The 12,729-nt window shown below is 35.4% G+C and overlaps 3 protein-coding genes and 1 long non-coding RNA gene across 4 annotated transcripts; 1 reads left to right on the forward strand and 3 right to left on the reverse strand.

Moving 5' to 3' along the window:
• Positions 1 to 328: 328 nt before the first annotated feature.
• On the reverse strand, positions 329 to 2,244 carry LOC147545282 (uncharacterized). The gene is made up of 2 exons (XR_015223879.1): positions 2,108 to 2,244; positions 329 to 1,047 (listed from the first exon to the last, which is right to left on the reverse strand). It is a non-coding gene; the product is annotated as an uncharacterized LOC147545282 (long non-coding RNA).
• On the forward strand, positions 424 to 4,068 carry LOC147545283 (protein DETOXIFICATION 33-like). Its single transcript, XM_086637095.1, has 8 exons — positions 424 to 959; positions 1,888 to 2,429; positions 2,531 to 2,617; positions 2,714 to 2,770; positions 2,882 to 3,120; positions 3,300 to 3,418; positions 3,506 to 3,592; positions 3,715 to 4,068. Exons 1-8 carry the CDS (start codon positions 717 to 719, stop codon positions 3,793 to 3,795), a joined length of 1,455 nt encoding a protein of 484 aa, XP_086493221.1. The 5' UTR covers positions 424 to 716; the 3' UTR covers positions 3,796 to 4,068.
• Positions 3,930 to 7,412, reverse strand: LOC147545284 (4-hydroxy-3-methylbut-2-enyl diphosphate reductase, chloroplastic-like). The gene is made up of 10 exons (XM_086637096.1): positions 6,650 to 7,412; positions 6,376 to 6,572; positions 5,988 to 6,167; positions 5,757 to 5,888; positions 5,462 to 5,536; positions 5,270 to 5,375; positions 5,082 to 5,176; positions 4,655 to 4,840; positions 4,455 to 4,541; positions 3,930 to 4,109 (listed from the first exon to the last, which is right to left on the reverse strand). Exons 1-10 carry the CDS (start codon positions 6,927 to 6,929, stop codon positions 4,044 to 4,046), a joined length of 1,404 nt encoding a protein of 467 aa, XP_086493222.1. The 5' UTR covers positions 6,930 to 7,412; the 3' UTR covers positions 3,930 to 4,043.
• A 538-nt stretch (positions 7,413 to 7,950) lies between these two features.
• LOC147545285 (4-hydroxy-3-methylbut-2-enyl diphosphate reductase, chloroplastic-like) lies at positions 7,951 to 10,900 on the reverse strand. The gene is made up of 10 exons (XM_086635067.1): positions 10,573 to 10,900; positions 10,296 to 10,492; positions 9,904 to 10,085; positions 9,685 to 9,816; positions 9,383 to 9,457; positions 9,195 to 9,300; positions 9,012 to 9,106; positions 8,625 to 8,810; positions 8,446 to 8,532; positions 7,951 to 8,180 (listed from the first exon to the last, which is right to left on the reverse strand). The coding sequence occupies exons 3-10, from the start codon at positions 9,964 to 9,966 to the stop codon at positions 8,124 to 8,126; spliced, it is 801 nt and encodes a 266-aa protein (XP_086491193.1). The 5' UTR covers positions 9,967 to 10,085; positions 10,296 to 10,492; positions 10,573 to 10,900; the 3' UTR covers positions 7,951 to 8,123.
• Between the last annotated feature and the right edge of the window lie 1,829 nt (positions 10,901 to 12,729).

A 12,729-nucleotide genomic window follows, 5' to 3' on the forward strand; every position in this document is an offset into this window, starting at 1 on the left:
GAGATAATAACCTTTTATTAAAACGAAGAAAGGAATTCGGCGAAGGGAGACTCCTTCACCGGAGAAGCAACAAATATCTCTGGAAGACTTACTCTAAAAAGCGGTTATGGAGAGAGAGAGAGAGGGGAGACGGTTATGGACTAAATTTCAAGTTGATCAAATTGAAATTTCCTCAGTTACCGTGTTTATCACATCATATTGAAGTATCAATGTCATTGTAATGACTTTGGTAGCCAATATCAACAAAAAAATAAAAGCAAAAGAGAGCCAAATTGAAATTAGGGGGCCAAACAGGAATTGGCCCCAAAAGTAAACAAAGGCAAGAATGTTAGCACTAGCCAAAATCATTACAGTTTTCATCTTTACAACATAACATTGAGTTCAATCAATATAAAAAGAAATTCACAAACTAAGAATAACTCCAAGAGATGCTTGCTACCCACGTAGAGCCAGCATTCTTGCGCTTAATTGCTCTCAAATTATTCAACAAACAAAGACCCACATAAACAACTCCATATAATAAACTCTATCAACCCTGCTTGTTCTCTATTGACTTTTAAGAGTAGGCAGAAGAGAGATAGAGCTTTCATAGTAGTTGGTAGACAATGATTTTTAAGAATATAATTACAACACCAAAGAGAAGAAAGTAAGAAGATGTTCAAAAACTGATAAGTCATTCTTCTTCTTGATCAACTGATTATTGTTCTTGATCTTTAATGGAAGAAAGTAGGTACATAATGAGAACAGAAGTGTTAAAGAAAAGGGGTGTTTTGGTTGAGAAAACTTGGGATGAATCCAAGAAGATGTGGCATATTGCAGGGCCAGCAATATTGGCATCAGTAGCTCAGTTTTCTATTGGGTTTGTGACTGTTGCTTTTATTGGACATTTGGGTGATCTTCAACTTGCTGCTGTTGCTATTGTTCAGAATGTCATTGAAGGATTTGTTTATGGGGTTATGGTATGTTTATAACACTAACCCTTCTCAGATAAAAACATCATCTTGCACAACTTTTTCTTCTTTTCATTTGTTCAAGGCTCGAATCATACTGTTTCAAAGAAAAAAAGGAAAACAAATAGACGTTAGTTCTGACTTGCGCATATCAAGTTATAGACTATCAACAAACTAATCGTTTGGGAATCCAAATTATGAAGAAAGTAGTGCCACAATAGAAACAATTTCTTGCAGAACTTTTTCTTATTTTAATTTGTTAAGGATTCAAATCTTACTGTTTTAGAAAAAAAAATGACCAAGTGATAAGACTATTGTAGCGTTGCTACTAACATCTAAACTCTATGATTATAAACTTCGATTCTTCGGGATTGGTTTACTAAACCTTCGGGATTGCATACCATCGTTGTCATACCACTGACCTAGGTGTCCCACATCTAGCAGTATTACTGCTGTTGTCAGCGGTTAGACCTTTCTCTTAATCAATATGGTTTATCATGGTTTAGGTTAAGAAAAAATGTTCAACTCTCACTAAAACAACAGTAGGGGTTGAAGGATCAAAAGTGCAGGAATTAATCATCAATTAATAGCAAAAACTAGATACTAGACTTGCATCAAACATGTAATTATCTTATTGGTGTCGGCAAAACATTTGCAACTAAATTTATCTGATCGCTGCTAATTTAGTTATTAGGGGAGAAAAATATGAAAGATATTCCAGAATACTTAATTTGGAAAATTTCTTATGTCAACTGAAAATTTATCAGTAATCCACTATTAGATGTGTTCATTAACCAAGTACATGGTGAAAAGAATTTATAGCATATAGAGCAAAGCCTAAGTTTTTTCTTGTTTTTTCATACTCCTTACACAAAGGTTATATTGATTATCATGTGGCCCAAATCAATGATTTCGATTTTATTTCTTGTTATCATAGATGGGAATGGGAAGTGCATTAGAGACGCTATGTGGTCAAGCAGTTGGTGCACAGAAGCTAGACATGCTTGGAGTATATATGCAAAGATCATGGATCATAACTATTGCTACTGCGTTAATTTTGACACCGTTTTATGTGTTTGTATCGCCAATACTACAAGCTATTCGTCAAGATAAAGATATATCAGAACTTGCGGGAAAGTATTCAGTGTGGGTAATACCTCAGTTGTACGCTTTCGCCTTCAATTTTCCCCTTCAGAAGTTCTTCCAGTCTCAGGGCAGAGTCTGGGTAATGACCATTATTTCTCTGGTGGTCTTAGCCATTCATGTTCTGTTGAATTGGATTCTTGTTACAAAGCTTGGACATGGCATGGCTGGAGCTGCAATTGCTGCAAACATTTCTTGGTGGCTTATCATCATAGCTCAAATGGTCTATGTAGTTTCCGGTTGCTTCCCAGAATCATGGACTGGTTTTTCCTTTCGAGCATTCAAAAATTTATGCGGCTTCATTAAACTCTCACTCGTCTCTGCTGTTATGTTATGGTTTGTACTCTCAATCTTCTTCTGAGAAATAATCAAACAGATCTTTTTTTGCTCTGGGGACGCATCAATTATAGTTCAACAAATCATGATTTTGTTCGCAGCTTGGAGCTTTGGTATTTCACAACCATTGTGCTTATGGTGGGTCGGTTAGAGAATCCTCAGGTTGCAGTTGATTCTGTCTCAATCTGGTTAGTATCCCAATCCAATTCTTGTCTAAAACTATTTCCTGCAGTTACATGAACACTTCTAAATGGTTCCTCCATTTTCTTTCGAATCTTAAACAGTATGGCCCTGCAACTTTGGACACTAATGGTAGCTATAGGCTTCAATGCAGCTGTCAGGTTTGCTTTATACTCATCTTCTCCCATAAAGAATGGGAATCGAAATAATTTTCAAAAACTGTTTCAGAAAAAGCGGTCTCATTTGAACTTACATACTTGAAATTGTGTCAGTGTACGAGTCGGAAATGAACTTGGCGCAGGAAATTCTAAAGCAGCAAAATTCTCGATGCTGGTGTCTATTACAACGTCACTTTTGTTTGGAGCTATTTTTGCATCTACCATTCTTGCAGCTCGAGATCACTTCCCCAGAGTGTTCACCAGTAAACCTGAAGTTATAAAGGAGACGTCAAAGCTTGAGTATTTTCTGGCAGCTACTATTCTCATTAATAGCATCCAATCTGTTCTCCATGGTATCTCACTCTATCTATACTCGATCGCGCATATAGATACAATTGTACATAATATATATATATATATAAATATATATATATATATATATATTTATATATATATAGAGAGAGAGAGAGAGAGAGAGAGAGCAAATGAACTGAATGAATATCACATGGAATTATGTTTCAATCATATGTAGGGATAGCAGTTGGTGCAGGGTGGCAATTCCTAGTTGCTTTCATAAACGTTGTATGTTACTACATTTTTGGGCTACCTGTTGGTGCATTACTTGGTTACAAGTTCAAACTAGGAGTTGAGGTAAGAAACTTAACCTACGAATTGCGATTACGATAATCAGATCCTTGAATTAAACAATCTCATTTGGTGTTCTCTATCATCAAACAGGGGATTTGGACAGGAATGTTGGTCGGGAGTGTCTTGCAAACAGTCATATTATTATTTATCATGTTCAGAGCAAATTGGCAGAAAGAGGTAAACTATATGAGACAGAAGTGAAGCCGATATTCTGTTAGATAGAAATTGAATGAAGAGATTTCATATATTGAGTTCAGTGATCCAAATTGAATGATGGGTGCTGGATTTACATGATGCAGGTTTTACAAGCTGAGGAGCGGATGGTAAAATGGGGAGGCGAACCTGGATCTCACCAGCCTCCGAGTGGAGTTATAGAATGAGAATGTGTTCACTGCTATTTACTAAGCACAGAGGTAATCGAAGTCAGAGAACGCAATATATCAACTGTAGAAAAGGAGAAAAAGGATGTCAATCTTGTTAGCAGACACAAACAAGAGGATACTGGATAACAGGGTTTATGAAACTGGGATCCACTCGAAATAATATCAGTTTACAACTTATAATCTCAAATCTACATTTTTATAGACATGTAAATTATACTTCAATACAATATTTTTGTATTACAACTTCAAGCCAACTGCAGGGTTTCTTCACGTTTGATGTCGAACACCTTTACAAGAGCATCTTCAACTACCTGATTACAAGAGAAACAAATAATTTTTCTTACGATCGTCTCACGAAAGACAAAAGAACTAATCAACTTTCAAAATTGGATATTAATTATGAAAAAAACTGAAAAAGCTCATATGGAATTCTGAAACTCCAACTACTAACTACAATAGCTTTCGACTCTACCTATCAAACCCATGAACACTGGATTAATATTTCATGGCATAAATTGTTCTCTAGCTCATTAGCAACCATATTTACTTTGTTTTGTTAGCAAATGTATAAATAATTTTCATGTAAAGTATCTAATAAGAAAATATAAGGCAGAAAGCTTTACTGGAATAAAGTCAACTACATATAAGAGAGTTACCTTATCCGGAGTAGAGGCACCTGAAGTAACCCCTATAGTGATGGGACCCTTCGGTAGCCAGTTTTCTTTCTCAACCAACTCACCGTGCTAATAAAAGAACAACACCAACGACAAACAACTCAAGATCAGTAACCCATAGATGCCATATATAAATAACTGGTAACTTATTCATTAAGAAGTTGGCAGTCTCAATAACTTACATTCAACTTATAACTAATTCTATTTCCTGGTCCTATTCTTTGCTCACTGTCAATCCAGTAAGAAGGAATCCCACGTTCCTCAGCAATCTCTTGTAGATGGGATGTGTTACTTGAGTTCCATCCACCAACTACTAACATGAGATCGAGCTTTTCCTCCACCAACTTATACATTGCATCTTGCCGCTCCTTATAAAGCACATGAAATGAAAATGTGAAAACCAAAAAATATGTTGTTCAAGTGTTTATGTTGAAAATATCAGCATAAAAACCAGAAAGAGACACCAAACTAAGGAAAACCAAATAAATGCATACAAATGATAAAATAAATAAAAAGGATAGCCTGTAGTATGCTATTAATAAAACAATGGGGTTCATTATGATGTGATAATAAGTTGAAACTACAGGAGAACCAAGGAGCGGGAAGTACTTGTGTGGCATCACAAATTGTATTGAAACTTATGAAATGCTCATTAATGTTTTCTACTCCATACTTGCGCATCATAGTCCGCTCAACCAGTTTCCCTAACAAATAACACCTATTATCAATCTGAAGCACAAGAAGGAATATATTGAATATGTATGAAGTATAAACATATTGTAGCAACTCTAGCTCACCAATTTCTTCTGTTTCTCCCTTCAGCATGGTAGTTTGATTTGCAATGCCTAATTTCAGAAGATCAATGTCTGGGTCAAAACCCTTGGAAACTGCGTACTTGAATTTCTGCAGAAATAAGAATCAGTCATAAAATTATCTTTCAGGTCTAAAACTTGAATATATTGACAGTAGAATAAGCAACAAATGAATACCTCTAGGAAGGCCTCTTTGGTCGAGCTAGATCCATCAAGTTCACCTCCAAGGATGTAATCACATACATAATTCGCCTGCTTTGAGTTAAGTAGTTTAGACGATCTAAATATCACGTAGCCAACTAAGCAACCAATAAGATGAGGAAAAAGCGAAATCCTATGTGGATTGCCTGGTTTGAATTAAGTAATTCAAACAACCAATAATTTTAATGGGACTACTATTCTTCACAAGTTGATTATTTTGAGCAAACTAAGAACCAAGTGGGTAAATCGAGGAAAAGGTCCAAAATAATACCTCTACCATGTTCTTTACTATGATATACTTCCCCGCGAAAGATGCAGTTGCGATGGTCTCCTCGTGTGCATATTTACCATGAATAATCGAAGTGTACTCTCCTTTCTTGTGTTTTTCAACAGTATTCCATACCTTTAGAAAGGTCCAAAAGAAATAAAAAAAGGATAATCAAAAGTTTAAAACTAAACTAGTATCTAGTAAATTACGCAGGTTCTTTTCTTGATAGAGGACCTTAGAGACCCATGGGCAAGTCGTATCGACTATCTGTACATTTTTCTCACTCAAAGCTAACATCTCATCAACTGCAGCTCCAAAAGCGGGCAAAATAACAACGTCACCCTTATCGACAACATCAAACTGTTTTTCCCCATCCCCCACAGGAATATATTCAACTTTCATCTCCTCTAATCTCTGCATTTTAAGAGATAAAAGACCTTATAACCAAAAAATTTAACAAAATAAATAATTAACAACAAACAATAAAAGTATATAATTAAGTGGTTCGACACTTAGTTACATAACTCGAGCATAAAGTTTCCACATTTTAATGTAAATTACAAAAGCAGTAAACTTTTCAAAACCTAAATTATCCCCATAAAAAATCAGGTTAGTTGAATACCTGATTGACAGTAGGATTATGTATAATTTCATTAGTAATCCAGATTTTCTCATCTGGAAATTGTTTCCTAGCTTCATAAGCAATCTGAACAGCTCGTTCAACTCCCCAACAAAACCCATACGACTCGGCAAGTTTCACAGTAACATTTCCCCATGTATATTCATATCCATTCTCCTTCAACTTCTTTATCACATCACCTAATTCACTAACAAAAATTAAGATAAAACCCTAAAATTAACATAACAATCTGATGAAAGATTAAACCAAATCTTACTAGTATACTCTCGATTCATAAGTTCTAGGGTTTCTTCTTTGTGTCCGAAACCTTTACGATTGTAGTTTTTGCTTCTGGTTAAGTTCTTACGGAAAACCTTCGCATCAAAGTCCGAATCAACTACTGTTTCAGCAGTGGAAGAAGAAGAAGAAAACTCGCCGGCGTGGCAACGAACTGAAATAGGTTTCCGGCATCTGTAGAATCCGATCCCGGTGAGGTTTCCTGGTGAAGAGAGGTAAGTGCCAAGTGAAAAACGAAAGTACTGAGGAGCGATCGCCATGATAGAGTGCGTACGTTAACGAGGAGAAATTTGCTAATTTTATCTCCTTTCCTTTCTTACTTTTCATTCTGAGCAAAATTTTGCTGTAACTTAATTCTTCTGATTTGCTACAACGACGAAACTCAGCCACCCATTTAATCAGATAGGGAGTTCACAGGGTTTGATGTGGTTGAGATTTCGTGTAAGACAAATGCGCGCCAAATACTTGTAGCAAAATGCGTTATAGCCGGTAAGTCACGTAAGTAGTATAGTTAAGTGACGGTTTTTGGCGACGGTAATATGCCGCGTTTAATTATATTCGCTACGAAGACAAGCAACAGTTAAAGAAATCCCACCACGGTGGACAATGATAACAGTTGGAAACCGTCACTAATTAATTGAAAAGAAATTTAAAAAAAAAACACCAATATTAGGTTTAATAATAATATTGCTCCCTAAGTTTAAAACGTTCAAATTTCAATGTTTTAATCATGGAGTTATCTCTCCTTCTCTCTCTCATTTTATCTATTTCTACGTATAATGGATCCTAGGTTTATAGTATCTTGATGTCTCTTAATTTCCCGTGATACTGAGGAAACATCACCACACATTCTCTCAACATTTGATGAAACTTTTGATGATGTTTATGACCCGACTACAACCAAAAAAACTCCACGTATACACAATGTTTTACTTGTTCACTGTTATTTGAAGTTCACATATGATGCGGTGACCGGAAGAAATAAAAAGAATTATTCGATAACAGTTCAAACACGTGTTTGGCTTATCCACAAGATCGCACACGTTTTTCGCATACCCACAAAATACCACACATGTGTTTGACACATGCACAATTTTTAGGGCTAAGTCCCTTCAAAGTTGGAGTTGATTTTTTAGGCGGAGCCCTTTGATTTAAAGAAAAAATAATTTTTGGACCTAAGCCCCTCCAAGATTGGAGTTTCTCTTATATCATAGAAAACCTCACTACTGAGGGAGTGAAACTAGCCGGTGGTCCGGTGGAGTATGTAATATTGGTCGTATGTGTCATAATCAAGACGAACACTGCAACACTTTATTTATTGTAGATAATGTTTGTAGGACGTATTTCTAACAATATAACAGCAGTTATAACTTATAAGCACAAATCTATCACACACACATGACACATATATCATATTTATGGAATGATCTCTTCTTAATACAACTTCAATCCAACTAGAGGGCTACTTGACGTTTGATGTCGAAAACCTTTATAAGAGCATCTTCAACTACCTGGTCACAAGAGGAATAAATACTCTCGTCATTCAAAAACTGCATCACTTGGTGTTTCACATTAGAATAGTCTCACATAGACAAAGCGAAGTCTGGACACCGTAGCATCTAGTTTAACAGCTTAATATATCACTTGGGTTTGAGTTGCATGAATGGCGGAAACTTAATATTTAACAACTTAAGAATTTTGGTGTAAAGTATCTAATTTTAACATCTAAGGCAAACACCTCTATTGGAATATATCAATCGTGTAAAAGAGAGTCACCTTATGTGGGGTAGAAGCACCTGACGTTACTCCTATAGTGATCGGACCTTCTGGTAGCCAATTTTCTTTCTCAACCAACTCCTTGCTCTGATAAAATAACAACAAACGATTCTAAGTTTCAATAACCCGAGACAATATCATAAAATTAGAAACTTAGCAGAGTTTGGTTGATAACTTACATACAACTTATAGCTAATTCTATTTCCTGGTCCTATTTTTTCTTCATTGTCAATCCAGTACGAAGGAATCCCATGTTTCTCTGCAATCTGTTGTAGGTGAGAAGTGTTACTTGAGTTCCATCCACCAACCACTAACATGAGGTCGAGCTTTTCCTCCACCAACTTATACATTGCATCTTGTCGATCCTTATTGAGTTCACAAAATGAAAAATGAAAACCGAAACATAGCCAAATTAAGGAAGGGGAAGAATCAACTAAATATAAACAAGTGGTACCATATGTTGATACAGTGGATTGTCTGTCGTATGATATTAATATAAGAAAAGGGTTTAGTATGATGCAATTTAATCGACGGAAACAACAGGGGACCAAGGAAGATAGAAATACTTGAGTTGCATCACATATTGTATTGAAACTTATGAAATGCGCGTTAATATTTTGAACTCCATACTTGCGTATCATAGTCCGGTCGACCAGTTTCCCTGATAGTTAAAACCAATTGTCGAACATACAAGAATAAACACTTTGCATATATATGAACTATGAAGTATGAACATATCTATAGCTCACCAATATCTTCTGTTTCTCCCTTTAGCATGGTAGTTTGATTTGCAATGCCTACTCTGAAGAGATCAATGTCTGGATCAAAACCCTTTGAAACTGCATATTTGAATTTCTGAAGACATACAAATAACCATTTACCAAATTGCCTTCAAGTCGAGGACTTCAATATCAAGAGTAGAAGCAACAAATAATACCTCTAGAAAGGCCTCTTTGGTTGAGCTAGATCCATCAAGTTCACCCCCAAGGATGTAATCAAATACATAATTTGCCTGCTTTGAGTTAAGTAGTTTAGACAATCTAAATATCATGTAGCCAACTAAGCAACCAATAAGATGAGGAAAAAGCGAAACCCTATGTGGATTGTCGTGATTCGTGCTTTCTATGATTCCGAACCACTAAACAACGAATCACAGCAAGCCACATAGGATTTCTGCTCAAAGTCTGCCTAGTTTTCTTGTTCTCTACTAGCACTACTCAAAGGGAGGAAAAGTTGTACCTCCGCCATGTTCTTAACTATAATATACTTCCCCGCAAAAGACGCAGTTGCGACGGTCTCTTCATGTGCATATTTACCATGAATGATCGAAGTATATTCACCTTTCTTGTGCTTTTCAACAGTATTCCATACCTTTAGACAAGGTAAAAAAACAACAAGGTTATTTGAAACCAAAATATTAATTAGGAAAATGTTTAGGTTGGTTTTTTGATAGAATACCTTAGACACCCATGGGCAAGTGGTATCAATTATCTGTACATTTTTCTCACTCAAAACTAACATCTCATCGACTGCAGCTCCAAAAGCAGGCAGAATATAACTACGTCACCGTTATCGACAACATCAAAGTCTTTCACCCCATCAACTACGGGAATAAATGTTATTTTCATCTCCCTTAATCTCTGCATTCAAGAGATTAAACACATTCAACAAGGATTTGACAAATTAAAGTCAAACACAAGAAGTAAATGGTTAGAACTAGGATGGGTAATCGTCTTCCTAGATTATTTTTTCTCATTCAATATCCAACTTAAAATCAGATAAAATTGTAAGATTTTCCAACATTTCAAAATAAGTGGGCCTGAAAATTGAGGAGAAGTAGAGCTATAAACCTGATTGACAGTAGGATTGTGTATAATTTCGTTAGTAATCCAGATTTTCTCATCTGGAAATTGTTTCCTAGCTTCATAAGCAATCTGAACAGCTCGTTCAACTCCCATACAAAATCCATATGACTTGGCAAGTTTCACAGTAACATTGCCCCATTCGTATTCATATCCATTCTCCTTCAATTTCTTTATAACATCGCCTATTTCACAATTCAAAATATCGTCACGAAAACTTAAAGATAGCAAAAGAATTTTAAAGAAAATTGAGTCTGAAATTTACTAGTGTACTCTTGATTCATGATTTCTAGGGTTTCTTCTTTGTATCCATAACCCTTGCGATTGTAGTTCTCGCTTCTAGTCAGGTTCTTACGGAACACTTTAGCATCGAAGTCTGGATCATTAGCAGGGGAGGAAGAAAACAGAGGCTCGCCAGCGTGACAACGAACTGTTATAGGTTTCCGACAACTGTACAATCCGATTCTGGTTCCGTTTCCCGGCGAAGAGATGTCAGTTCCGATTGGAAAACGAACGAATTGAGGAGAAATCGCCATCGCAGAGAAGAGAAATGCGCGAATTTAATCTTTCTTCTTGTTTTTAAATTTCAGAGTAAAACTTGACTGTGTTTATCTGTTGTTGTTTTTATATGAAAGAATCGAACGGTGGATTATTCAGCTATGACTTTTTATTGGTGACGCGTACGGCTAGGATTTTTCGTATAGGAAGGAGCACCAATGAACTTCTGTAGCAAAATGCGAATTGCGAGAATCAGTTGGATCCCAGCCGCACGATGAATCATTAACATTGTGATTGTTCCAAAGACTATTGCTAAAGGCAGTTACAGTTTTGCGGTGCCCAAACACACTTATTTAAAAGAACTATTTTACTAGTATTTAATGAGGTTGGTGTAAAATGCAATGGGAAATCGAAAACTACTTTATACTCGGCCTTTGAATTATGTGAAAAGAAACTTGTTAACGAAGAAAAAAAAAAGTGAAACCATACCAAAAAAGTCTTTTACTTTCTCTAGTTTACAAAGAAAGTTTGGTCTCAAAGAAATTGAGCAAGTTCTTTAGACTAAATATATGCAATGTCGTTGAACTTTCATCAGATCAAGCGTGAGCCATCTTGATTATACAAGAAAGTATTTATTTTATGAAACCCGTGAGAGCTACTCAACCACAAAATAAGAAAAAGGGAGAGATTCATTTTTTTTTTTATGTTGAAAGAGATTCAATTTTCTTTTGGTTCAGCGTTCACTTATTTGAATTTTCTTAAGGTATTTTACTTTGGAGCAAGGATGTTTATATTTTAAACTTGTATTATTTATTGAGATAGTGCGTACTCCGTATTATGGTGACGGTCTTCTTTTTAACAATTTTTTGGTGAAAACCCCACAAAAATGGGCCCAAATAGAAAATTAAGCACACTATCTAATAATAGTTCATCAAAAATCCGCTTTTAAAATATATTCTAACATCAAACCCAAATACAAATCTCGAAACACAATTTCTCATCGCTACGAACCCAAATTGTGTAGTAATACCCCTTCTGCCCTTCTATATATTAATCTCCTTTCTCTCTCAATTTTCCTCATATCTAGCTTATTTTGTTTCCCTTCACTCTCTCTCTCTCTCTCTCTATATATATATATACTAGGGTTTAGCCCGTGCCCTATGGGCACGGATTTTTTATAATTATTTTATGAGAAGGTAATAAAAATATAATAAAAATGGTAAAGAATTTTAAACAGTAAAGAAAATTCTTTCAAAAAGAGGGAAGAAGAGAAGATGATTGTTTGAAAACTAATTATTTCTACATTTTTTTTTGTCATGGGTATTTGAACGGATCTAGAGATACTTATGGGTGGGAGAGAGATTTATGGGTGAGGAGAGATTTTAGGGAGATGAAGATGTGGGCAGTTTTTAAATAGGAAATGTGTTTGTGGGTAGTTAGAAAATTAGTTAGAAAATTTAGGAGTTTTTTTAGTAGTCATAAATCGTGGGATATAGTGGATTTTTGTGGTTGGTTATAAAAAAAAGTGGGAGAGAATTAAGGAACTCCTAATTTAGTGGGTTTGAAATTCAATTTTAGTCGTTAGATTAGATAAAACTTGATGAATATCGGACGGACGTGAATATCCAAAACATAAATCTACGGTCCACCTCAAAAAACACCATTGTGTTTTATATAATAGATATATAGTGGGTTTTTGTGGTTGGTTATAAAAAAAAGTGGGAGAGAATTAAGGAACTCCTAATTTAGTGGGTTTGAAATTCAATTTTAGTCGTTAGATTAGATAAAACTTGATGAATATCGGACGGACGTGAATATCCAAAACATAAATCTACAGTCCACCTCAAAAAACACCATTGTGTTTTATATAATAGATATATATATATATATCAGAGAACATTTCATCTCGACGACGACGACCATT

The sequence above is a fragment of the Eschscholzia californica genome, unplaced genomic scaffold, assembly GCF_041429995.1.
Source record: "Eschscholzia californica isolate CP2 unplaced genomic scaffold, dmEscCali1.0.p SCAF_4, whole genome shotgun sequence".
Classification (NCBI taxonomy): Eukaryota; Viridiplantae; Streptophyta; class Magnoliopsida; order Ranunculales; family Papaveraceae; genus Eschscholzia; species Eschscholzia californica.

Coding starts and splice junctions, on each gene's coding strand:
- LOC147545283 (XM_086637095.1), top strand. CDS start 717: ATGGAAGAAAGTAGGTACATAATGAGAACAGAAGTGTTAAAGAAAAGG. Junction 2,618..2,713: donor GTTGATTCTGTCTCAATCTG/GTTAGTATCCCA, acceptor AATCTTAAACAG/TATGGCCCTGCAACTTTGGA. Junction 3,419..3,505: donor AGTTCAAACTAGGAGTTGAG/GTAAGAAACTTA, acceptor ATCATCAAACAG/GGGATTTGGACAGGAATGTT.
- LOC147545284 (XM_086637096.1), bottom strand. CDS start 6,929: ATGGCGATCGCTCCTCAGTACTTTCGTTTTTCACTTGGCACTTACCTC. Junction 6,168..6,375: donor ATAATCCTACTGTCAATCAG/GTATTCAACTAA, acceptor CTTAAAATGCAG/AGATTAGAGGAGATGAAAGT. Junction 5,889..5,987: donor CTTGCCCATGGGTCTCTAAG/GTCCTCTATCAA, acceptor ACCTTTCTAAAG/GTATGGAATACTGTTGAAAA.
- LOC147545285 (XM_086635067.1), bottom strand. CDS start 9,966: ATGTTAGTTTTGAGTGAGAAAAATGTACAGATAATTGATACCACTTGC. Junction 9,817..9,903: donor CTTGCCCATGGGTGTCTAAG/GTATTCTATCAA, acceptor CCTTGTCTAAAG/GTATGGAATACTGTTGAAAA. Junction 8,811..9,011: donor CAATATGTGATGCAACTCAA/GTATTTCTATCT, acceptor GAACTCAATAAG/GATCGACAAGATGCAATGTA.